We start from the raw sequence: 26,241 nt of genomic DNA, 5'->3' as shown, positions 1-26,241 counted from the left end.
TAGAACTACCTTATTTTTGTGTATTTGAATAAATGGTTCTTGTTTAGTAAATGCTTGAATTTCACTTACTCTTCTTAGAGATGTAATGGCAATGAGAAATGCAACTTTCCACGTTAGATATTGCATTTCGCAAGAGTGCATGGGTTCGAAAGGTGGACCCATGAGTCTTAAGACAATATTGAGGTTCCATGAAGGAACAGGTGGTGTCCTTGGTGGTATAATTCTTTTTAGGCCTTCCATAAATGCTTTAATGACAGGTATTCTAAATAGGGAAGTTGAATGAGTAATTTGCAGGTATGCAGATATTGCTGCGAGATGTATCTTTATGGAAGAGAAAGCTAGATTTGACTTTTGCAAATGTAGTAAATACCCTACAACATCTTTTGGAGATGCATGCAATGGGTGAACTTGATTATTATGGCAGTAGCAAACAAATCTTTTCCATTTACTTGCATAGCAGTGTCTAGTGGATGGCCTTCTAGCTTGTCTTAGGACCTCCATACATTCCTGTGTGAGATTTAAGTGTCCAAATTCTAGGATTTCAGGAGCCAAATTGCTAGATTCAGCGATGCTGGGTTTGGATGCCTGATTTGTTGCTTGTGTTGTGCTAACAGATCTGGCCTGTTGGGTAGTTTGACATGAGGTACTACTGACGGGTCTAGTAGTGTTGTATACCAAGGTTGTCTTGCCCATGTTGGTGCTATTAGAATGAGTTTGAGTTTGTTTTGACTCAATCTGTTTACTAGATATGGAAGGAGAGGGAGAGGGGGAAAAGCGTATGCAAATATCCCTGACCAATTCATCCATAGAGCATTGCCTTGAGATTGCTGGTGTGGGTACCTGGATGCGAAGTTTTGTCATTTTGCATTTTCTTTTGTTGCAAATAGATCTATTTGAGGTGTTCCCCACATTTGGAAGTAGGTGTTCAGGATTTGGGTGTGAATTTCCCATTCGTGGACCTGTTGGTGATCCCGAGAGAGATTGTCTGCTAGCTGGTTCTGGATCCCTGGAATAAACTGTGCTATTAGGCGAATGTGGTTGTGAATTGCCCAATGCCATATTTTTTGTGTGAGGAGACAACTGTGTCGAGTGTGTTCCCCCCTGTTTGTTTAAATAATACATTGTCATCATGTTGTCTGTTTTGACAAGAATGTATTTGTGGGTTATCATTGGTTGGAATGCTTTCAACGCTAGAAATACTGCTAACAATTCTAGGTGATTTATATGAAACTTTCTTTGATGTACGTCCCATTGTCCTTGGATGCTGTGTTGATTGAGGTGTGCTCCCCACCCTGTCATGGAAGCATCTGTTATCACGTATTGTGGCACTGGGTCTTGGAAAGGCCGCCGCCCTTTGTTTAAATTTGTACTGTTCCACCATAGAAGCGAGATGTATGTTTGGCGGTCTATCAACACCAGATCTAGAAGGTGACCCTGTGCATGTGACCATTGTGATGCTAGGCACTGTTGTAAGGGCCGCATGTGCAATCTTGCGTTTGGGACAATGGCTATGCATGAGGCCATCATGCCTAGGAGTTTTAAGACCATCTTTGCGTGTATCTTTTGTGTTGGATACATAGCTTGTATCACCTTGTGAAAATGTTGAACCCTTTGTGGACTTGGAGTGGCTATCCCTTTTGTTGTGTTGATTGTCGCTCCTAAGTATTGCTGTGTTTGACACGGCAAAAGGTGTGACTATGCATAGTTGATGGAGAAACCCAGTTTGTAAAGGGTTTGTATAACAATCTGTGTGGTGTAAACACTTTGTTAGCGAGTCGGTTTTGATTAACCAATCGTCTAGGTACGGGAACACGTGTATGTGCTGCCTCCTGATATGTGCAGCTACTACTGCTAGACATTTTGTAAAGACTCTTGGTGCTGTTGTTATTCCGAATGGCAACACTTTGAATTGGTAATGTATTCCTTCGAATACGAACCTTAGGTATTTCCTGTGCGAGGGATGTATCGGTATATGGAAATACGGGTCTTTTAGATCTAACGTTGTCATGTAGTCTTGCTGTTTCAGTAGTGGTATTACGTCTTGCAACGTGACCATGTGAAAGTGGTCTGATTTGATGTAGGTGTTTAGTGTTCTGAGATCCAATATTGGTCTCAGACTTTTGTCCTTTTTCAGTATTAGAAAGTACAGTGAGTAAACTCCTGTGTTCTTTTGTGTTTTTAGTACTAATTCTATTGCGTCTTTTTGCAGTAATGCTTGAACTTCTAGTCCTAGAAGGTCTATATGCTGTTTGGACATCTTGTGTGTTTTCGGTGGGACGTTTGGAGGGAGTTGGAGAAATTCTATGCAATAACCATGTTGGATAATTGCTAAGACCCAAGTGTCTGTTATCTCCTCCCAAGAATTGTAGAACTGGCTTAGTCTCCCCCCCCACTGGTGTTGTGTGAAGGGGTTGAGTGACGTGAGTCACTGCTCGTTTTGCGGGGTTTTGGGCCCTTGAAATTTTCCCCGGTTTTGTGGGAATTGGCCCCATCTGTATTGGCCCCGAAAGCCTCCCCTTTGATACTGTCCCTGGTAGGTAGACGGTGTTGTTTGTGAGGTGGTGGCTTGACCTCGAAACCCTCCTCTGAAAGTAGTTTTGCGAAATGTGCCAAATGTGCCTCTGCCCTGCGGGGAATAGAGTGCGCCCATGGCTTTAGCTGTGTCAGTGTCTTTCTTTAATTTTTCAATTGCAGTGTCCACTTCTGGTCCAAACAATTGTTGTTCATTGAACGGCATATTGAGCACTGCCTGTTGTATCTCAGGTTTGAAGCCGGATGTGCGCAGCCATGCGTGCCTCCTTATCGTTACAGCAGTAGTTCTAGTTCTTGCAGCTGTATCTGCTGCATCCATAGAAGAACGGATTTGGTTGTTGGATATGTTTTGTCCCTCTTCAACCACTTGTTTTGCCCGTTGTTGGAATTCTTTGGGGAGGTGCTCGATGAGATGCTGCATCTCGTCCCAATGGGCTCTGTCATATCGCGCTAGGAGTGCATGCGAGTTGGCGATGCGCCACTGATTTGCAGCTTGTACTGCAACCCTTTTCCCGGCTGCATCAAACTTTCAGCTCTCCTTGTCAGGAGGTGGTGCGTCGCCTGATGTGTGCGAGTTGGCTCTTTTACGAGCTGCTCCTACGACAACTGAATCTGGTGTCAGTTGTGATGTAATAAAAGCAGGGTCTGTGGGTGGTGCCTTGTATTTTTTCTCCACCCTTGGGGTTATTGCTCTGCTTTTAACTGGCTCCTTAAAGACTTGTTTTGCGTGCCTTAGCATTCCCGGGAGCATAGGAAGGCTTTGATAATTGCTATGGGTGGAGGACAGGGTGTTAAGGAAGTCATCCTCGATAGGCTCTGAATGTAGCGATAAGTTATGAAACTCTGCTGCCCTAGCTACCACCTGAGCATACGCTGTACTGTCCTCTGGTGGTGAGGGCTTAGTGGGGTACGACTCAGGGCTATTGTCCGATACTGGGGCGTCATAAAGATCCCATGCGTCCTGGTTATCTTGGCTCATGGTGGTATGATCTGGCGATTGTGACGGAGTCTGTGCCGGTGATATACGAGTTGCCGGTGGTGGAGAGGGTGGTGGAGTTACCTTCTTCACCACTTTTGCTTGTGGTGTTTCTTGTTGTTGGAAATCTAGTTTCCTTTTTCTTCTGATTGGGGGAAGGGTGCTGATCTTCCCTGTACCACTTTGTATAAAGATCCGCTTTTGCGTGTGATCTACAGCTGTTGTTTGTAATTCCTCCTCAAATCTGTGTTTTTGAAGTTGGGAGGACAGGGAGTGTTCCTCTGAGTAGGAACTGGCTTTCGGTTCGGTTGCTGGGCGTTTTGGCACCGAAACCGTGTCCTTTGTTGATTTCGGCTCCGAAGAGATTTTCCTCTTTTTTTGTGTCGAACCTTCTTGGCGTCGACCATCTTCGGTGCCGCTATCTGTGCCGAGCAGCTTAGGTGCCGCTGCCTCGGTGTCGACCCTTTTCTGCGGCAGTTTGTCGTTCCCGAGATTGCTGCGTGCCTGTGTCTCGACCTGAGTCGGACGATCTCGGCACCAGCTCGCCCTTTTTCGGTGCCGATGGACGGTCACCTACTTTATGGGTGGAGCCATGGCCTGCCGGCAGTGGCGTCCCCTGGGCCTTGTCTGTTTTTCTGTGTGATGCTTGTTTCGACGTCTTACTCACGGTTTCTTCGACGTCGAATTCTTCGGAATCCGATTTGTGGATGGAGAATGTTTCTTCTTCTCCCTCTTCCTCGAACCGTTGTTGTCCTGTCGGCGTGGACGCCATCTGCAACCTTCTGGCTCTTCGGTCTCGGAGCGTTTTTCTCGACCGAAACGCTCGACAGGCCTCACACGTTTCTTCTTTGTGCTCGGGTGACAGGCACAAGTTACAGACCAAATGTTGGTCTGTATAGGGATATTTACTGTGGCATTTAGGACAGAATCGGAACGGGGTCCGTTCCATCAGTCTCGATCCTGCACGCGGTCGGGCCGAACAGGCGGGGGATCGAAAATTACCCCGAAGGGCTACCGGAGCTCTTCAGGATTCGGCGTCGATTCTAATCGAACCAGATACCGAACGAAACAATACCGACGAATTTTCCGTTGAATCTGACTAACTTTCCGACCCGAAACACGGAGCGAAAAGGAACACGTCCGAACCCGATGGCGGGAAAAAAAAAAACAATCTAACATGGAGTCGACGCCCATGCGCAATGGAACCAAAGTAGGAGTCCCTCGGTCTCGTGACTCGAAAAGACTTCTTCGAAGAAAAACAACTTGTAACACTCCGACCCAACACCAGACGGCGGACTATGCACAGCATGTGTATCTGCAGCTACACATGCCACCGAACATGTAGTATCCACCAGAAGGAAAACTTAACTTACCCAGTTATCTGTTCAGGGCATGCAGTGTCCGGGGTTTTGCAAGCTGTTTTTCTTCAAAGAAGCATGTTCAAGCCACAGAACTGAGGGATTCTTCCTTCTGTGATACTGCGCATGGGCATTGGCTCCTTTGTTATATTGTTTTCCCCGCAGGTGTGAGAAAAGGAGTGTAGAGGAAGTATAGAGAAAGATGTCCATACAAATGTAACTATGTATGTACAACTATATACAAGTATAAAGTAACAAACTGACAGGCGTCTGGGGTAGAGGGAGGACGCATGTGAATCTACAGAAATACATGCCACAAACAGATGCTTACTGGCTAAGCAACTTTTTCCATTCAATGGCATGAGTGGCTGTAGATAAACACACACTACATAGATTGTAAAGCTGAACATCCATAAAAGCGTAGGTTAGCCTGTGGGAGTTGCAAATGATTGGAAAGGTTTTCGTAGCAAAGCTTAATTTACATTGGCTTGCTGACGTGCTTTGTAAATTTATGTGATGTAGACCATGTAGCTGCCTGACAACTAGGTATGACAGCTATAGGTATGTTTCCAATGAAAGCCATAGTGGCTCTTTTTCCCCTAATAGTATGTGCTCTAGGAGTAACCGGTAACAGTCTCTCTGCTTTAGCGTAATAAGTTTGTACAGTTTACTATCCATCCAGCAGTGGCGTTTCTGGCTATCTTACTGCCTGTGAGGGAGTGAAAAAGCTACAACGAGCTGTTTAGTTTTCCTAAAATCTTTTGTTCTGTGAGTGTAAATTATAAGTGCTTAACATTTGAAAAGTGTAAAGCTCTTTCTGCCACTAAGTCAGGCTGCAGAAAAAGGACTGGTAGTTCAATGGATAGGTTGAAATGGAATTGGGAACTACCTTAGGAAGTAACTTTGGGTTTGTGCAAAGGACCACCTTGATTTGAAAGAAAGGTTCTCCCACAGTTAATGCCTGGAACTCAATAGCCCCGCTGAATGATGTGATGGTAAGTAAGAATGCCACATTCCAAGAAAGATAATGAAGAGGGCATGAATGAAGCGTCTTAAAAGGAGGGCCCATGAGCCTAGTCAGCACAATATAGAGGTTCCGGGGTGGTGCAGGAGGCACTGTGGGTGGAATAACCCTTTTAAGACCTATTCTGAACAAGGAATTACTTTGCCTGTTCCACTGATCTGCAGCTATAGCTGTGGGATGTAAACAAAATGGAAGTGTAAGCTAAATTTGCTTTCTGTAAGTGTAATTTCCTGGACAGTATCTTTAATGGGAATAATATGTTTGGGTTGGCAGTAGCATTCAAAATGTCTACACTTTGCAGCATAACATGCTCTGGTTGAGGGTCTACGAGCTTCCCCGAGAATGTCCATACATTCTACAGGCAATTCCAAGTAACCAAACCATAACTTCAGGAGCATATTGCAAGGTTGAGTTACTTATGGTCTGGATGTCTGATCTTTCCTTGATTTTGAGTGAGAAGGCCCGGTCTGTTGGGAAAAACCTAGTGAGGAACTACTGAGAGGCCTAGAAGTGTGGTGACCCATGGTTGACGTGCCCAAGTGGGAGCTACCAGGATCGTGGTGAGAAAGGTTTGTCTGATCTTCCAAACCAGAGATGGAATGAGGAGAGGTGGAAAAGCATACGCGAATAAGCCAATAAGGCATGGAATCAATTGCTAATGCACCTCTGAGACAAACTCAAAAGACCTTTAAAAAGGTCCTGAAGACATGGCAGTTTCAAGCCTCAGATGAACTCTGCCATACCCATAAGGTGTAGATTTGCACTGCTGTCTTGGTGTAAGCACCAGGATGCTCATTGACAGCACGCTCTACAAATACCATATTAATTAATTCAAATATCCCCGACCAGTTCATCCAAACAGTGTTGCCCTTGGATAGGAGGTGTAGATACCTGGAGGTGAAGCTTGGGCATTTTGGTTTTCAGCTGTAGCGAAAAGGTCTATCTGAAGAGTTCCCTACCTTAAGTAGTATTTTTGAAGGACTTGCAGGTGGAATTCACATTTGTGGACTTGTTGCTGCATCCTGCTATGCAGGTCTACAAAGTTGTTGTCCGCTCCTCGGAAATACTCTGCCACCAGGTAAATGTGATGAACCAGCTACCATATTGCCTGAGAGAGCTGGGACAATTGGGACTGCATTGCCCCCACCATTCTTTTCTGTAAATACATAGCTTCTCATGTTGTCCGTACAGACTAAGACAACTTTTTGAGACAGGTGATAAGGAAATGCCTCAACGGCCAGGAAGGCTGCCTGAACCTCGAGGTAATTGATATGTAGCGTTTGGTGACTGAGATCCCAGAGGCCCTCTACTGTGAGGTCTTGGTGTGGTCAGAATTACCCGAGGCACAGGGTCCAGAAACGCCACCCTTTCAAAAGGTTGGTGTTCTACCATTGCAGAGCACAGTGATTAAGGCAGTCCAACACTAGATCGACCAGGTGACCCTGTGACTAAGACCACTGATGTGGCAGACACTGCTGCAGGGGACGCATGTGGAGTCTGGACAACAATGACAATCTAAGATGCCATCATCCCTAACAGGCAAATGACGGTCCTGATTGGGATTCTCCTGGAACTGGGGGGAGAAGAGACTAAAAACAACACAGGCCAGGTTGGGGGAGGGGCATGCTAGCACCAGCTCTGCATTCAGAATAGCTCCTAGATAGGGTTGCATCCAAAGAGGTTATAGATGGGATTTCACAAAGTTGATTGTGAATTCCAGTGTGTGAAGCAGGTCCACTGAGTGTGGTATGGGCACTTTCTTGGTATGCTGGCTCTGATGACCCGTCTATATTAGGGAACATGTGTATGTTTTGTCTTCTGAGATGTGCGGCAACTACTGCTAAGTACTTTAAGACTCTGGGATCAGTGGGGACTCAGAAAGCCAGCACAATCTTGGGTATTTTCGGAGTGCAGGGTGGATGGGGATATGGACGTAGGTGTCCTTTATTCTGCTTATACAACTGTGTGACTTTGACAGCCCTAGATCTAAAGTCTTGAACAATAACCATGTGAAAGTGTTCTGAGAGAATGTAGTTGTTTAATGGTCTGAGGTCCAGAATAGGACGGAGAACCATTTATTTTGGAATGAGAAAGTATAGGGAATATACTCCTGATCTCTGTTGATGGGGGAAAGGCTCACTGACCCCTTGACAAGCCAAGAAGGGACCGAACTTTGTCTTTGAGAAGTGGGAGATGCTCTTGGGATAATCTGAGTGAGGGGGGGAAACGTCTGGAGGAGCAGTAATGAGCTCCAGAAAGTAACCATGTCCGAAAATGGAAAGCGGCCATTGGTTTGTGGGGATTTTGACACGTTCTGTATGAAATTTTTAAAGTCATCCCAAGCATGTGTGGAGTTGGAAATAGGGGGGGGGACGACTGAGGTAGTCACTGCTTTGCAGTGAAGGAAGATCCTCAGGTGGCAGTGCTCTTACCTCTGCCTTATTTATTGCTTCTATACGCCACCCTGAAGAAACCCCTAGAGTATGATGCTAAAGGCGGTCTGTGGTGTGAAGCAGGCGCCTCGGAGGTTGTGGATTTGTAACCACCTGAATGTAGGTATTGCGACGAAAAGTGACCCTTTGTGAGGGGGACTGAACAGCATCCATGGCTTTTGCGGTGTCCATATCTTTTTTAGCTTCAAAGTTAGAGACCACTAGAGGGCAAAAAAAGTGCTCCTCTTGGAAGGGCATATTGAGCACTGCCGGCTGGACCTCTGATTTGAACCCAGAGCATCAAAGGCATGCATGTCTATTTACACACTAGCGTTAATACAGTGAGCAGCTGTCTGTAGCATCTAGGGCACAGCAGGAAGGGAAGCTCCTCCATCTCATCCCAGTGAGTCTGATCATGGGTGTTTGGACAGTCACCCTTTAGTCAGCGGCATTTTTTTTTTTTTTTTTTTAAACGTACCTGCGGGAGGAGACTTGGGCTGACTATTGGCCCTTTTCCATGCAGTGGTGGCCACTATGGAGACTAAAGGGACCCGAGACCTGACTATGTAGTGGGAGCAGACCTATATTTCTTCTTATCTACTCCAGGAGTGATACTCCTAGAGCAGACAGCCTCCTTAAAAATTTCATCTGTGTGGCAAAGCATGCCAGGGAGCATGGGGAGAAACTATATCCTGGTGTGTGGTTGTAAGGTTATCAAATAGGAAATCCTGTTCGATTGGGTCCCTATGCATCTCAACATTATGGAACGTGGCTGCACGAGCTACTACCCCCATTGATAAGATGTGCTATCCCCTGGTGGAGATGGTCATGCGGAGTATAAATCTGAGTAATTGGTCTACATGGGATCAGGGTTGTATGTGTCCCATGGATCTGGATCCTGTTGTGTCCCACCCAAATCTTCCCCAGTGTATACAGGGGATCCAGCAGGTTTAAAGTCTCCTGCAGAAGGTGAATGAGGAGGAGTGGGAGGTGGAAGAGAAGAATGGGGTGGAGGTGGTGTACAAGATGAGAGGAAGAGGCAGAGAAGGCTTGATAGTTGTGGAGGGAGCCTGGTCTTTAGTAACCTTCTTTAGATGTAGATAAGTGTCCAAAACCTCTTGGAAGGATAATTTTCCCTTGAAAAGTACAGGGTAGGGAAGCAATGTACCCTGACTCCCCTGGATATGAAGGCGTCATGGTAGAGCATCCATGGTCTCCAAAATGGGATACACAGGCGAATGCTTAGATGAAGAGTGGCTAGAGTCCTTTTGTTCCAAAGATCTGATCTTTTTCAGCACCAAAGCTTTCAATTGGTGCACTTTGCTTGGCACGGAGATGGAGACAGTAGCTGTTCGGACTGGTATCGAAGTACTGAGCCAAAGTTCGGATCAAGTGTCCAATGAAGACTGCCTTTTAGCCTTGTTATTCTGGGAGCTGGAGGGTGGGGCAGCCAAAACAGTTTCAGATCAGACCATGGCCTGGTGGCAGTTCAGTGACTTGTAGAAGGGGCTCTTTAACATTCGCCTTCAACCAGAAGGAGATGATCGTGGGAGAGGCAAATGTTACATACCGATGTTGGTCAGTGTAGAATTTAGAGTGACACAGAGGACAAAAACGAAACTGCATCCGTTCCATCAGCTCAGCATACTCATAGGTGCTAAGTGGTGAGGTAGGCCTGAAACAGGCATGGTCACCCCTGAGGATGCATGGTCGGGGGCCAGACCGACAAAAGGAGACTAATGCGAAGAAACAGTCGATAAAGGGAAGACGAAAGAAAAGATTTTGAATGGGAGAGAGTCTAAAGAGAGCAAACATGTCCGAACCAGACAGCAGAGAGAAAACCATCTAACAGAGTCTATGTCCAAGTGCGGAGTCACTTGACTGAAAATGCTTCTCCGTAGAATAACCTGAATATTTGTCATCTGCCAGGTTTTTATTATTATTTTTTGTTTATTTTGAGTACCAAGGAGCTGAAGGTTTAGTTTGCACATCTGTGTTTTAGTTGATCTGTAGGTATCCACTTTGTTTTCAAGCAACATGCTGAAGTTGCTGAGAAGTATGCAGTTGTCAGGAGCACCTGGACTAGTGCAAGAGATGCACTTTAAGTCGCCCATTGAGCATTCTTTAAGCTGGGAAGGTTGACTGGGATTGCAAGGTAGTTGGGTAAGCCTAGAGGCATCAGAGACCTGCTTTGAAAAGTTGAAGGTGGTGGGGTAACAGGTTCAGGAAACGGCCATTCAACTGTGTTGATTGGGTGTCACTGTACCAAATGAGTGTGCCAATGAGGGTCTTTTTTAGGCTCATTTTCCAGAAGTATGATGGTGGTGCAAGCATGCTGATAGAGGAGGATGTCCTGAAAAACCTGTAAATGAGGGATTAGTGAGCTGCAGCTAGCTGGAAGTGGCATCTAAGGAACCCTATTTAAATGAGTGCTGCTTGCTCATTTATGGTGTAGTACTAACAGCAGATAGAGGCATAAACCTTACTTTTCATGAGCACAGTGTGGAGGTTTTGTGGAGAAGAGTGACAAGGATGTGAAGAGAAGCCATGTCTTGGTGATAGAATGCTCAAATGTCTGGTCCATGGAATACTGCAGACTGCACTGATTAGCATGGGTTGATGTGCGTCACTGCCTAGGTCAGTAAAATGTGTCAACATGTGATCAAAGAGGAAAATTAACATACTGGAAGTTGGCTCTACGTGGTATGTCAATAGCTAGATATACAATGTAGATGTCTACGGGTTCCCTAATGAGTGAACATGGGCTTGCTATGCAGTGCCAAAGTGCTCCATTTGCAAGTGATCGAGCAGCCTTAAGCTTAACACAGAGGGGTGAAAGATCCACAAATACACACAAAAGTAAACTAAACAAGAAGCAGATCCACAACAATTTATAAAAATATCAAATCTAACTGTTTTGACATCAGAGAATCGTTCAGATAAGTAAATTTTGAATTATACATTTTTACCTTTAAAAAGTGGGCAATTGTTGCAATTTTTGGGTTCTGCAAGGTTATCCTATGCAAGTCGCCATGTTTGCAGAATTTGTTTTTCCTCCCGAACAGCAATCTCCAGGAGTAAAGGTGAGTGGTAGGCAGGGTCCAGGGCAGCACCAGCAGTACACCACTAGCAGCAAGCAAGGGGTGGCCGGGTGCAGAACAGCATCAGGTGCCCAATGCATTTCAAAAGAGATCAAAAGAGATCAGTCACTGCAAAAAGAGGTTGCAGGCTTTGGTCAGGAAGCCAGTCAAGCTGAACAAACAGCAGGGCCCAGGCCTCATGACTCTGTGGCACAGGTAGACACCTTTGGTCTTCACAGTTCATGGGTGACGGGCGCAGAGGTTTCTTCAGGTGTTGGATTGTCATTATCGGAGCAATCGCAGTAGAGGGGGTGCATGCAGAGGCTTCAGGTGTCATCAGGGATTCCAGTAGGCGGTGAAACCACAATGGACTCGAACTTTGGAGGGCTGGGGAACCATGTTGGCACTGGTGGCCCACTTCAACTTGGGCCAGAGGCAACAGGTGCAGAGGGGACTTCAGGTGTCTGGTTTCAGTGGTTCCAGAGGCTTCAGAATCCCTTTTTGGGAGTTTGGAAGAGAAAAGGTCTGCTGTTCACAGGAGGTCTAGAGTCTTTACTGAAGGCAGGCAGTCCTACCGGGTTTCTCGAGTCACAGCTGCAGATTGACAAGGGATGCAGACAGGCCAGCAGGGTTGGTACCAGGTTAGCTGCTTCTCAGGACCAGCATGTCTGGTGTCACGAGTTCCCCTAAGTAAAGAATTTAGGAGTGTTTCGAGGAGTATAGGGTAGTAATCCATGAACTACTTACCCCTGTGGTCACTAGATTCCCTTTCCCAAAACCCACAATAAAACCACTTCCTGTGGGAAGTGGGCATTACCCTGTCCCAGAATTCCTAAATCTGCCAACACCAAGATGGCAGTTTTGACAAGTTGTGTCAACATCAGGCAGCTCACCTTAGGGGTGAGACTGACCACAGGGTGGACACCTCTCCGAATACTCAATTTCCAGCCTGCCCAGGTACCAAAGGGGCCCTTGGGGCAGGGGAAGGGCATGTCCCTTGTGAGGGAAGCCAGATATGTATATCAAGTGTGGTGGGCTTCTTTGAAGCTCCCTGCCTTTGCTGTGCTCTGTGCCCCATAAAAGTTGAGACCATACCTCTCTGGTACTCACTTTGTTCAGACAGACCACAAACCTCTATTATGGCTTAAACAAATGAAAGGTGTAAACCCTAAATAGTGGAGGTGGTCCATCTCCCTACAGGGAATGTACTATACAGTGGAACATAGACCTGGGAGTACCCACTCCAATGCAAATAGACCCTCCAGGTATTTCCACGTAGACAATGAGGACTCATCTGGGCAAGGTTAGCCTAATTGACGCTCGTTTGGGTGGGGGTGTAGGAAAGTACTATCTTTCTTGGCATGTTACCCCCATTTTTACATGTATGAAAGTTTGTTTTTACCCGTCTCACTGAGATCCTGCTACCCAGGACCCCAGTGCTCAGTGTGTGGCCTGAATGTGTGTACTAATGTGTAGTGACTGTCACTGAGGCTCTGCTAATCATAACCTCAGTGCTTATGCTCTCTCTGCCTTTAAAATTGTCACTATAGGCTAGTGACCATTTTTACCAATTCAAATTGGCACACTGGAACACCCTTATAATTCCCTAGTATATGGTACCTAGGTACCCAGGGTATTGGGGTTCCAGAAGATCCTTATGGGCTGCAGCATTTCTTTTGCCACCCATGGGGAGCTCAGACAATTCTTACACAGGCCTGCCACTGCAGCCTGCGTGAAATAACATCCACGTTATTTCACAGCCGTTTTTCACTGCACATAAGTAACTTATAAGTCACCTATATGTCTAACCCTCACCTGGTGAAGGTTAGGTGCAAAGTTACTAAGTGTGAGGGCACCCTGGCACTAGCCAAGGTGCCCCCACAGTTCAGGGCCATTTCTCCAGACTTTGTGAGTGCAGGGACACCATTACACGTGTGCACTACATATAGGTCAATACCTATATGTAGCTTCACAATAGTAACTCCGAATATGGCCATGTAACAGGTCCAAGATCAGGGAATTCCCCCCCCCCCCCTCCTCCCCCCAACGCCAAATCTGGTATTGGGGTGCCAATTCCATGCATCCAGAGGCTCCACTATAGACCCTGGGTACTACCAAACCAGCTCTGGGGATTTCTCTGCAGCTACTGCCACCCCAAAGACAGGGTTTTGCCCTCCTGGGGTCTGGCCAGCCCAGTCCCAGGAAGGCAGGACAAAGGATTTCCTCTGAGAGAGGGTGTTACACCCTCTCCCTTTGGAAATAGGTGTTAAAGGCTTGGGAGGGGTAGCCTCTCCCAGCCTCTGGAAATGCTTTGATGGGCAGAGATGGTGCCCTCCTTGCACAAACCAGTCTACACCGGTTTAGGGAACTCCCCAGTCCCTGCTCTGGCACAAAACTGGACAAAGGAAAGGGGAGTGACCACTCCAGTCCATCACCACCCCAGGGGTGGTGCCCAAAGTGTGTCCCAGACCTCTGCCATCTTGGATCCAGAGGGGTGAGGGCACTCTGGAGGCCTGAGTGGCCAGTGCCAGCAGGTGACGTCAGAGACCCCTCCTGATAGGTGCTTACCTGACTAGGTTGCCAATCCTCCTCAGAGCTATTTAGGGTCTCTCCAGTGGGCTTTTCCTCAGATAACGACTTGCAAGAATTTACCAGTTTCTCTGCACCTCTCTCTGACTTCTGCCAAGGATCGACCTGCAGGATGCCTGCAAAACTGCAACAAAGTAGCAAGAAGACCACCAGTGACATTGTAGCACCTAACCCTGCAGCTTTCTCGGCTGTTTCCTGGTGGTGCATGCTTTGGGGGCTGCCTGCCTTCATCCTGCACTAGAAGCCACAAAGATATCTCCTGTGGGTTGACAGACTCTTCCCTCTGATCCAGCAGGCACCAAACTTCAGCATCACCGGTACTCTGGGACCCCTCTCATCCAGAAGGGCGTGGCCCCTGGAACACAGGTGGTGGACCAAAGTGACCCAGACTGTCCAGTGGTCCAACTGTCCAAATTTGGAGGCGTTAAGTCCTTGCCTCTCCTCTGCTAGGGCTTCTGTGCACATATCCACTAAATCCTTTGTGCACAGCCAAGCCCAGGTACCCAGCAGTCTGTCCAGCGATGCTCAAGTCCCCGAGTTGATCTCCGGCTTCGTGTGACCCTCTTTTGCAGTGTTGAGGCAACTGCCGTGTTCAGACTTCTTGAACCCTTGTTCAAGTGTTTCTGTGGGTTCTACCTTCTTGTGCGTGGGCTCTCTACATTGCTGAGGGGCCCCCTCTGTCCCCTCTCCCAAGTGGTGACATCCTGGACAGCACCCTTTTTATTCAACTGCGACTTTTGCAGCTAGCAAGGCTTGTTTGCTGTATTTTGCCAAGGAAACAACGCTGCATCCTCCAGCACTCCATGGGACATCTTCTGCACAAAGGAGAATATCCTAGCACCTTTTGTTGTTGCAGAATCTTCAGCTTCTTCTGTCCGGAGGCAGCCATTTTTCACCTTCATCAGGGGTTTAGTGGGCTCCTGCCCCCCTGGACACTTTAACGACTCTTGGACTTGGTCTCCTTCCTTTGCAGGTCCTCAGGTCCAGGAATCTGTCTTCAGTGCTTTGCAGTCTGTTGCGGTCTTTGCAAAATCCTCTATCACAAGTTTAGTATGTTTCTGGGGAAATAGTAGTACTTTACTCCTACTTTCCAGGGTCTTGGGGTGGGATTTATTGGACACCCTTAGTGTGTTCTTACACTCCCAGCGACCCTCTACACACTATACTAGCCTAGGGCTAGTATATGTGGTGTTGCCCCTAGTCCTATTGCATTCTATTGTATTCTACAGTATTTGCACTACTTTGACTGTTCTACTTACCCGATTTTGGTTTGTGTATTTTACTTACCTTCTAAGGGAGTATATCCTCTGAGATATTTTTGGCACATTATCACTAAAATAAAGTACCTTTATTTTTAGTAACGGAGTATTGTCTTTATTCTATAGTACCTATATGATATGCGTGCTATAGTAGGAGCTTTGTATGTCTCCTAGTTCAGCCTAAGCTGCTCTGCTATAGCTACCTCTATCAGCCTAAGCTGCTAGAACACTACTAATCTACTAGTAAGGGATAACTGGACCTGGCACAAGGTGTAAGTACCGTCAGGTACCCACTATAAGCCAGGCCAGCCTCCTACAGTGTAGAACAGCTATACTGAAAGAACTTCACGCACACTCCTGTGACAAGCTGATGTGATCTCAATGGGGTGAAACTGTCCTTAGGATGAGGAGACAGCTGTGTACACCCAACATAAAAAGATTCTGAAGATGCCTGGCTGCCAAGATGACATCCACTATTGTGGGAGGTAGAATCACTATGTATGGAGGTGTGCACAGCTGTCGGGGTGCAAGTTCCTCCTTTGCTACAGCTTGATCACAGGGCATATGCTCAGTCCCAGAGATTTGAGGTACCACACACTCCTGGCCCAATACAGAGATACTAGGATGCCCTGGATCTGACTGTTCTTGATCTTCTAAAGAATTTGGGGCAGGAGAGTGTGTTGGGAAAGCATAGTGGAGTCCTGTGCTCCACTCTAACCTTAATGTGTCTGAGAGAGCCTTCTCGGTAACACCAGCACAGAAGTGTTAATTAATAAGTTTGTTACTGGACGTTGGTAATGTTCTTTCTGGTAAAGACTATCTGTAACTTCATATTTTGAGTATTCCCCACATGTCATATTGCACCTGGAAACTTTAGTACCTCAGTGTGCCATCAGGTGGTGTGGTTGCAACACAGGAAAAATGCAGGCTTCACCCCTTGCGCAGTCCATTCCTTTCAAGCAAAGCCACAAGAGTGAATTGGTTGTGAACAGTATGCAGATTACTGGATTTAAGATCCTACTACTGGATGAAGTTCAGTCACAGAAGGATGAAGATGGAGGGTTGGTGCGGAACATGCGGCTAGACAAGAGTAACAGAAATTGTTACAGAAGGCAACTAACTTGAACTTCTGATAGAGACTAATTGCAGATTTCTCAACTTCTGAATAGATACCAAAGCAGTACCCATTAAGAGATGGGTGAGTGAATGGACTCAGACTATAAAGTCTTGCAGGACCCAGCAGGTCAAATGCCCCTATTGGCAAATCTGACTGTCCACACAATAGTGTTTCGTGAAAGTTATGGAGGGACGTCCACGAACCTGCCTGGCAAATGTATAGGACAGGGACTCCACGTGCTAACTAGGTGGTAGCAGATCTGGGCATGGAAGAATGAGCACACAGCCCCACCAGAGGCTGATTTTTGGCCAATGCATAGCAGGTCTTAATGGAGAGCACAATCCAGCAGAAGGTCCTCTTCTGTACATCCCTGCTTTTTCTTGCTGAAGCGCACCCAACAAAGAGGTGATCACTCATCCGCCTTCTTCCTCATAGGGGTTAGGCAAAGCTTAGAACATCGTCAGGGCAATGGTTAGACGTGGAATGGAGTCACAGCTTTTGGCAGAGAGGCTACCCAAGTCTGCAGAACCAGCCAGTATGGAAAGACACGGGAGGTAGCTCGCTCAAACACCATGTCGCTGAGGAGCATGGTCTTGAGGACAAGCTGTAAGGGGCCAGACACCTGTGAAGTGGCTCAAATGGAGTGCACGCCAGAAAGGTGAGGACCAAGTCAAGGTCCCACTGTGGCATGAAGTTATAGGGAGGAAATAAGTATTTTAGCCTTTTCAAAACTCACATTATAACATGCAACCTAAACAAGGAGGGATGATCAGGAAACTAAGACTGCTGAAGGACTACCTTTAACGATTCCATAGAAAAGCCTTAACAAGCAAGAGACAAAACAAAAAACTTCAGATAACTTGTGCCATATGGGGTCAAAATGGGTGCCACCACAAACTTGCTCCAGCAACAGGCATTTTCATCAGGGAACCGAGAAGCAATGCATCATTCACCCCTCTCAGCACTGGGTGAGGAATGGAGGAGAGTTTGCAAAGGACCCAATTGAGATTCAGTAGCCACCACTGTACATCCTTTTGCAGTCTCCCCTTAAATCTAATCATGGTCGCAGAGGTCCCCACAAAAATGTCAGATCCCCACTGCAGAGCCAATATGCCACTTGGCATGCGACTAGCAGGATCCAGAAGGCAGTCAGTCACATCAGCCTCTGTCGAAAACTCAGATAAACAGGACATAGGATTAAAGATCTAGATCATGGGTCACAATGTCCTGAACTCTTTCTGGGTGGAAAGGCACAAAAAAAAAAAAAGAAGGACTGTCCAGAATGGCTAAGATGAAGCAGGGCATCTGAGGAGTCAAGTGTAACACTGGCACATTGCTAGTGAACCGCCAAAGACAGGAGGTTTCCCACAGTATTGAGTATGTTGAAAACTGCATGAGGTGACCCCTGGCTTCAGCAGCCACTTGTTAAGGTTGTGAGAAGACTGGCGCCCAATCTCTGAATCTATGATACTACTACACCCACCATCATTTTTGCAAACACCCAAGGGCAACCTTGAGACTTAAGAGGAGCACAGCAAACTGAAAATGCTCCAGGCCTACTATAAACCACAGGTAGCATCAATGGACCAGCATGTCAGATATTTGGAAATCGGGGTCCTGCAGGTCCAACACCACCATACAGTCTTCAGGGTCGAGGGAAGACCAGACCTGGACCAAAGTAAGGACTTAAAATTTCTCCTTCATTAAGAAGGCATTGAGGGTGCAATTAGGATTAAGACTTCAGTCCTCCTTGGGCACCAAGAAGTAGCAAGATAAACAACCTCAACCTATTTCGGGTACAGGCACCCATTAGATAGACCCTTCGGGGAAAAAAAAAGGCTCTGCACTTTGATTAAAAACAGACTGTCCTCAGTCGGTGGGGCCGGTGAAAGGTGCAGCAGGGTATAAAGGAAAGGTAGGTAAGAATAGCTGGATTCTGCCTCTCACAGGATTGCCACGTTACTGTAATGGCCCATTAACACATTTGGGAGAGGCTAGGGGCTTCGGGGTGATAGATTGCCTTGGATGCAGAAGTGGCGTGCACCATGGCCTACAAAGCTAAACTGCTGACTTCCCTGTGGGTTCCGGACAGGCCAGTGGTTGTGTACCTCTGCCAGAGCCACGAAAGGAGCAGCTGAACAGATGCTGTTGACAAGGTAGGGTGGACCGTTCCAGAGACAGCCATAGTCCTGTTCTCTTTAAAGCTAACCAGAATTGGGCATACCAGTCGACTGCAGCCATGCACAGCAGTATATGGCAAAACTGGTGCCAATGGCATCGGAATCACCTAAACAAGAACCGGTTGTACATCGCGCACACCAGGACGTATGCTTCCCCCCCCCCCCCTGCACTGGGCCCTGTTGTCCAGGCCCTCCAGTGTATTTGCTTCAACCTCTCAAAGTAAGTGTACAACTGGCTAAGACTAGAAACGTTTAATAAGGCCTACAAGTCCCTGGTAGAAGGTACCTGAGGCACCCAGGGCTACTAAGTTAAATGTCACTAGTGGACTTCAACAATTATTGTGCCACCACTACAGTAATAAAGGTGAAAGCGTGACTCCAGGCCTGTCATTGCAACCTTGCACAGCATTTTAATAACTGCAAACATGGCAAAGGTTTTGCCTACAGCCCTTCTTCCAGGTCACAACCTTCCTTGTTATACTGAGCCCAAACAGCTCCTGCGCTGTCAATTAGTGAACTGTTGTAGATGGTTTGAGGTTCAGCTCCACCCAGGCATTGTGATTTGTGTATGCCAGTGTCCTTAAAAAATCCTTGCTTGCTACTGGGTAATCTTATCTTTTTTCTTTTTTGTCCCCTCCAGGAGATCTGACCAACTACTATCCAAATACACTGTCCACCATTTTAAGATGTGTTCAGGGACTACTTTGATCTTTCATTTGGAGAGGAGTGCTTGCCTTTCCGAGCTCTGTGTAAATCCTATGTAATTATATACGTAGTTGTATTTATGTATAGCACTTACTACCCCTGACAAGGAGTCAAAGCGCTTTTTGTTGAGAAGCGAACTATTCTGGAACCCAAAAGGATTAGTATAGGGAGGTGAGAGTACACTATTACTAGTTAGGGAAATAAGAGTTAATTTGAGCAGTGGATAGGTCAGTGTTAGTTGGAGTGACTAGAATAATGGAGGGACAGAAGAGGGAAGAATCCAGAAAGTGTTAATTGGGAAATTATAGTAGTTTGTAAGAGTCTTGAGCTCAGTGGAGGCACTCCCCCCTCCCCAAGCAGTCACTTGTTACCTGGCGTGCCCCTTCCCAGGACAGCTCCATATGTGTGCAGTATGGTACTACATGAACATAAGGCCTGCTGTCCTGAGGTAAGACCTGCTGCGATCAGGGAGCTTCATTTTGTCTGGTTTTATACAGACCTTATGATGGCTCTCAGTCTCCAGCTGTACAAAACATGTGTCTTTCGTGGGACATGAAGTTACTGCATAGGTAGCAGGACGAAGGCATGCAAAAGCTTCTCGTCTCCACATACTTTTAGTTGTGTTGCTAGCTGTTGAGAGCTGTAAACTGTATAAAAAAAGAAAATAATAAATAAAAAAATAAAAATAAAAAAACTTGAATTCACTTCAGTCTGACAACAGGTGGCTGTCACTTCGTGGGCGTTCTTCCTGTTTCCTTGAAGACCTTGTTTAGTTTGATGCACTAGTCACGCGTAGTTGTCTGCAGAAAAGGAATTAGTTATTGGACAGTGAGCTGCTTCTATAAACTTGTTTCCTTACTGTAAGGAAATGCCTCCTTGGCATGGTTACCCCCTGACTTTTTGCCTTTGCTGATGCCAAGTTATGATTTGAAAGTGTGCTGAGGCCTGCTAACCAGGCCCCAGCACCAGTGTTCTTTCCCTAACCTGTACCTTTGTTTCCACAATTGGCACACCCTGGCATCCAGGTCCCTTGTAACTGGTACCCCTGGTAACAAGGGCCTTGATGCCAGGGAAGGTATCTAAGGGCTGCAGCATGTCTTATGCCACCCTGGGGACTCCTCACCCAGCACAGACATTGCTTGCCAGCTTGTGTGCGCTGGTGGGGAGAAAATGACTAAGTCGACATGGCACTCCCCTCAGGGTGCCATGCCAACCTCACACTGCCCATGGCATAGATAAGTCACCCCTCTAGCAGGCCTTATAGCCCCAAGGCAGGGTGCACTATACTATAGGTGAGGGCTTAAGTGCATGAGCACTATGCCCCTACAGTGTCGAAGCAAAACCTTAGACATTGTAAGTGCAGGGTAGCCATAAGAGTATATGGTCTGGGATTCTCTCATACACGAACTCCACAGCACCATAATGGCTACACAGAAAACTGGGAAGTTAGGTATCAAACTTCTCAGCACAATAAATGCACACTGATGCCCGTGTACACTTTATTGTGAAATACACCCCAGAGAGCATCTTAGAGATGCTCCCTGAAAACATACCCGACTTCCAGTGTGGGCTGACTAGTTTTACCAGCCTGCCACACACCAGACATGCTGCTGGCCTCATGGGGAGAGTGCCTTTGTCACTCTGAGGCTAGTAAAGCCTGTACTGGGTGGAGGTGCTTCTCACCTCCCCCTGCAGGAGCTGTAACACCTGGCGGTGAGCCTCAAAGGCTCAACCCCTTTGTTACAGCGCCACAGGGCATCCCAGCTAGTGGAGATGCCCGCCCCCTCCGGCCACAGCCCCACTTTTGGCGGCAAGGCCGGAGAAGATAATGAGAAAAACAAGGAGGAGTCACTGGCTAGTCAGAACAACCCCTAAGGTGTCCTGAGCTGAGGTGACTGACTTTTAGAAATCCTCCATTTTGCAGATGGAGGATTCCCCCAATAGGATTAGGGATGTGCCCCTCCCCTCAGGGAGGAGGCACAGAGGGTGTAGCCAACCTCCCGGCTAGTAGCCATTGCTTACTAACCCCCCAGACCTAAACACACCCCTAAATTGAGTATTTAGGGGCCCCCAGAACCAAGCAAGATAGATTCCTGCAGCCTGAAGACGAAGGACTGCTGACCTGAAAGCCCTGCAGAGAAGACGGAGACACCAACTGCTTTGGCCTCAGCCCTACCGGCTGGTCTCCCCACTTCAAGAAAAACTCCAACAGCGACGCGTTCCCCAGGGTCCAGCGACCTCTGAAGCCTCAGAGGACCAAGAACTCCCGAGGACAGCGGCCCTGTTTCACAAAGACTGCAACTTTGCAACAAAGAAGCAACTTTTAAAGACCACACGTTTCCCGCCGGAAGTGTGAGACTTTCCACTCTGCACCAGACGCCCCCAGCTCGACCTGCGGAGAACCAACACTACAGGGAGGACTCACCGGCGACTGCGACCCTGTGAGTAGCCAGAGTTGATCTCCCCCCCCCCCCCTTGCTCCCCAGTGACGCCTGCAGAGGGAATCCAGAGGCTCCCCCTGACCGCAACTGCCTGCTTCAAAGAACCAGACGCCTGGTAAAGACACTGCACCGCAGCCCCCAGGACCTGAAGGATCCGACCTCCATTGCAAAAGCGACCCCCAGGTGGCCCTCTTCCTTGCCCAGGTGGTGGCTACCCCGAGAAGCGCCCCTCCCCACCCCCCCGCCGCATCACTGAAGAGACCCCTTGGTCTCCCATTGCGAAACCGCCACCTGTTTGCACACTGCACCCAGCCGCCCCCGTGCCGCTGAGGGTGTAATTTCTGTGCTGACTTGTGTCTCTTCCCCCCCCCCCCCCCCCCCCCTAACCCTGCTGGAGGGAGGCCTCCACTATGAGGGGGGACAGGAGTAGGGGGCTTCATCAGAAAAAGCAAGGTCCCAGTAACATGTTTGTTGCTAAGTGCTAGCTGTCTTGTTTACTGGAGGACAAAAGCAGGGTTTGTTTCAGGTGCCCATGAGAAGTGTCAGTCAGGCTGTCGTTAAAGAGCAGTCAAGTTTCCCATGAGGATTGCCCAGGCTATAGCACCTCAGTGAGAACATTGTCTTTTACCGCAAAGGTCACTGAAGATCCAAGACCTCTGCTGCCTGTCTAATAACCATAGAGGGTCCAAACAGAGAAGCTAGTGGAGTACTGGAAGGCTGATCCTCTGCAAGGGCATTTTTTCGTCAGGATTTAACTATTGGGCTGGGCGTTTTTAAACTGGGCCAAAACACTACTTCTAAGTGGATTCAGAGTTGAACAGGACAATGGCACAGACAGTGACACAGCAGGAACCGGGAAGGATTGTGGTGTTGAGTGGAGTCTGCCCCAAAACCAGAGCTCAACTAGAAGCTGGCTCAAGAGGCACAGACCGCATCAAGGTTAGTCTCACTCACAGTATCTCAACAGGAAGCCTCCTCTGACCTGTAGAGGCCAGAAGGCACACCAGAGGAAGCCAGTAGGGTACCCAAGATGTGGAGCTTGGGCTCCCATAATGCCTCAATCTCTCACTGCATCCCATAGTGAACTGGAAAATCTGGGAGGAGAGATCAGCTGTAGAATCAGGGCCACTTTGACATCCTTGAGACTTCTCAGAGAAGAGTTGCGAGGCCGGATAGGACCTTTTTTTTGTGTTTAAACCTAAAAATCCTTGGAGCAGGAAAGTGGGAACAAGTTCATGTCCTTGATTTAAGAGTTGGCCTTTCATGGCTTCCTGCAGTGTTCTGCGACAGTGAAGGAAGCTGCGTCGCAGATTGCCTTCAGGTTCATCAAAACACTCCCACACACAATTAAAAGTACTGGCCACAAACCCACACCAGAGGCACACCTTGTGGGGTTTGTCAGACATCTGTTTGGGACAGCCCTAAAGTTATAGTTTTAGAAAGGTACTGGACCCCTTGCACACAGGAAATAATGTGTGTTATGCTCATTTGAGGGTGTGAAACAGCTTCAAATGGGTACCACGAAAACTAGTTTATCTCCCACAATGCCCTCCTGATGTTATAAAATACAATAAACACTATTCCTTTCCATATAGGGGCATGTGTGCCTTACCTCAAACCCAATGGCAAGCCACTTTCCTTGGATTTAGTCTCCTGCCACGCAGTCTTCTTAGAGAACTCGCTCTGTAAAGTCACTAGCTTTGTGCGAATATTAGTTTGTTCAATGACACTTTGGTGTTATCTTTCAATGGTGCTCATCATTCACCAACAAATACTGCTGTATCCTAATTTCACACTGAACGTGGTGGTGTAATTTGCCACTGTGATGAAGTTAGTTTAATCTCCTTTCATGATAATTAGAAAGCAAGGTCACTGGTATTCGGAAAACGTTTAGAAGTGCATAAATAAAAAAACCTCACTTACATCTGTGGCATAGAGAATTTCTATAATCTTCTGTAGTACCGGGTCAGTTTCTCCTTCATTCTCCTGGCAGATCAACTCAATGTTTCTCAGCTTCCCAAAATAAAAGTCTCTCTCCTTCTCCAGGTCTTCCACCGTTACTTTGAGTACATTAATCTGAAAAGAAAGTCAGTACTATTATGGGCATCAAATTACAAGGTTTGTTTCAAATAGGTTGCTCCAAAATAATCTGCTCTATGTGCCAAATACAGACTTCCACCTTGTGCAAAAACAATATAGAACATGAACTCCCTATTTATTTGATTTGTAACACTGTGTAAGGAATAAAACCATTGCCACAAGAGGTTTGTAAGTGACACCAGAGAGATCACATAGGATCATAATGCACACGATTTCATTATGAGCTTTGAGACTACATATTTATTGAGGGACAATTATTTTGAGATCATGAGTTTGGGGTGGATGGACGCGAGCGGGGGTGGGAGCGGACTCTGGACGCGAGCGGGGGTGGGAGCGGACTCTGGACGCGAGCGGGGGTGGGAGCGGACTCTGGACGCGAGCGGGGGTGGGAGCGGACTCTGGACGCGAGCGGGGGTGGGAGCGGACTCTGGACGCGAGCGGGGGTGGGAGTGGATTTGAATGGGTGGATGTGAGTGAGGGGTGGGTTGTAGTGAGGGGGTGGGGTGCAGTGGGCTGGAGTGATGGGGTGAGTTGGGGAACTGGTTTGGAGTGGGGTGGATGTAAGGGGGTGGGGTGGAATGGAGCGATGGGGTGGAATGGACTGAGGGGTCTGGTTGATTGGATTGAGTGAAGAATTACGGGCTGTTAAGAGGTCAGGTCAACAAATTGTGAACGTGGAGGCTCCAAGCCCTTTTTAGTTAAAAAGTGTCAAGTGAGATGCATGAGCTAGCTCTCGCGGGCTCGTCCCCAAAAAGAAATAAAGTGCAGTTAACTCCCATCTAGTTTACATTTGAATAGAAGTCCACGTAGTCACACAATATGGGCATACCAATTCCTCCTGTAGAGGTTTTTGAAGGTGTGGACGTTCGGACAGTTTTTGAACTTGCTAATACAAAGTTTTGTTCTTTATGGAAAACCAATCCAATAGTCTGCCATTGACTAAGCACAAAAGTAAAGGTCCATCCACCATTTTGGAGGGAAAGTGCTATAGCAAAGCTGACAGTGCAGGTACAATTTAATATTTTATGCAGAAGTCATCTAGATGAAGCTGTGCTGTTTATTATGCTTCAGTGGAACTATTTTGCTTGCTCTGCATCTGCAGATTAAAATGTACAGTATTCTCACAAGTTCATAAGTGTAATTGTTGATTTGTGTGCTTTTAAAGCACAGAAAGCAGTGGTATTAACCCCAATTTTTCAGTCTATAAGAGAAAATGGCTGTGTCCTTGTTTGTTCTTAAAAAAGGTAGTTAAAACCAGATTCCAGTCGCTGTTCAGATTCCTCATCTACAGAATGTTTGAGCAAAGAAATGGAGGTTGTAGGCAGTTTTCCCTTTTCTGCAGGACCACCCAGATTTTTTTGCCTTTTGCTGGCCCCCACATATTTGGCTGTAAGAAGAACCTGGTTGGTGTAGCCAACCTGTGCTCCATCACAGTTGGTGGCAAGTTGCTACTAGGTCTCGTTCTACAGGGACCATTGACTATCACCACCAGCTTACAAATTTACATAGGAATAGCAACACCTCTAATTTCCCCAAAACACCTCCCCACCCTAAATTGTGAGTTGTCATTATGGTGAGTGATTGCCCATTAAATGTCATTTTTCTAATTTGCGTTGAGATTATTGTTTTGCATTTTAACGATTAGCATTCTAGTCCTGCATACATACTTTACACGTTGCTGAAGTTGAGCATTTCTGCTCTATGCCACAACAAACAGGACTGAGTTCGGATTAATTTAGCGACTGAGGGTTCACCTTGATAAAGGTTGTGATTATTCCTTGGGGTGGTCACCTATCCCAAATAATCCAGATTTTTACAGTAGCTGTCTAAACCTCTGCATTCTTCGCTGCATTTTTCTTTCTGTAATCCAGCGTTTCACCAATTATCACTCTTTGAAGAAACACCTTTTACCAGCCCGGCCCCTGCCAACAGTGCAGCCCGGCCCCCGCCACTCCTTATCCCACCCCATTCCACTCAAACAATAAGTCACCTTGACATTGCAGACTCACACTACCACTAAACTCCACAACACTACTACCCCTACTCGACAGCACTGTACACAAACAAATCCACTCAACACATTATTTTAAGACACTCCATGCCAGCAGCCATGCTTAACAGCAACCACACTGGTTTACAACATGGCAAAAACATTGCCAAAAGGCAATATAGCTTGTGTAGGTGAGACCTATTGGATTTGCCAATGCTTGTTTTTACTACCCTCACACACCTTTTATGCAAGGAAGTTTTGAAACAAATTTGTACACTGCTTGTATTATAGGGAATGTTGGAAGCTGGCCTGGTGTGTGGTGAGCACATAAGGTGTTAACACCGTATACCCGATCCAGGTATCCCCTATCAGCGAAGTGTAGCAGGGGGGTGAAATTCCTATAGCCTGACGCCCAGGACAACAGGTTTTCATGTTCTTTTGTCTTTGAGACAAGTAAG

At 47.0% G+C, this 26,241-nt stretch overlaps 1 protein-coding gene across 3 annotated transcripts in view; it reads right to left on the bottom strand.

The window, feature by feature from the left end:
• MAPRE1 (microtubule associated protein RP/EB family member 1) overlaps positions 1-26,241 on the bottom strand; it is an 84,149-nt gene that overhangs the window by 3,202 nt on the left and 54,706 nt on the right. For all 3 annotated transcript variants that reach the window (XM_069243405.1, XM_069243407.1, XM_069243406.1), the window contains one exon: positions 23,617-23,769. In XM_069243405.1, the coding sequence (XP_069099506.1) occupies positions 23,617-23,769 (153 nt within the window). The remainder of the gene's footprint in view (positions 1-23,616; positions 23,770-26,241) is intronic.

Source organism: Pleurodeles waltl, chromosome 7, assembly GCF_031143425.1.
Source record: "Pleurodeles waltl isolate 20211129_DDA chromosome 7, aPleWal1.hap1.20221129, whole genome shotgun sequence".
In the NCBI taxonomy this organism is placed as follows: Eukaryota; Metazoa; Chordata; class Amphibia; order Caudata; family Salamandridae; genus Pleurodeles; species Pleurodeles waltl.
Note: the sequence above shows the minus strand (reverse complement) of the source record. Positions and strands in the feature narration are given on the sequence as shown.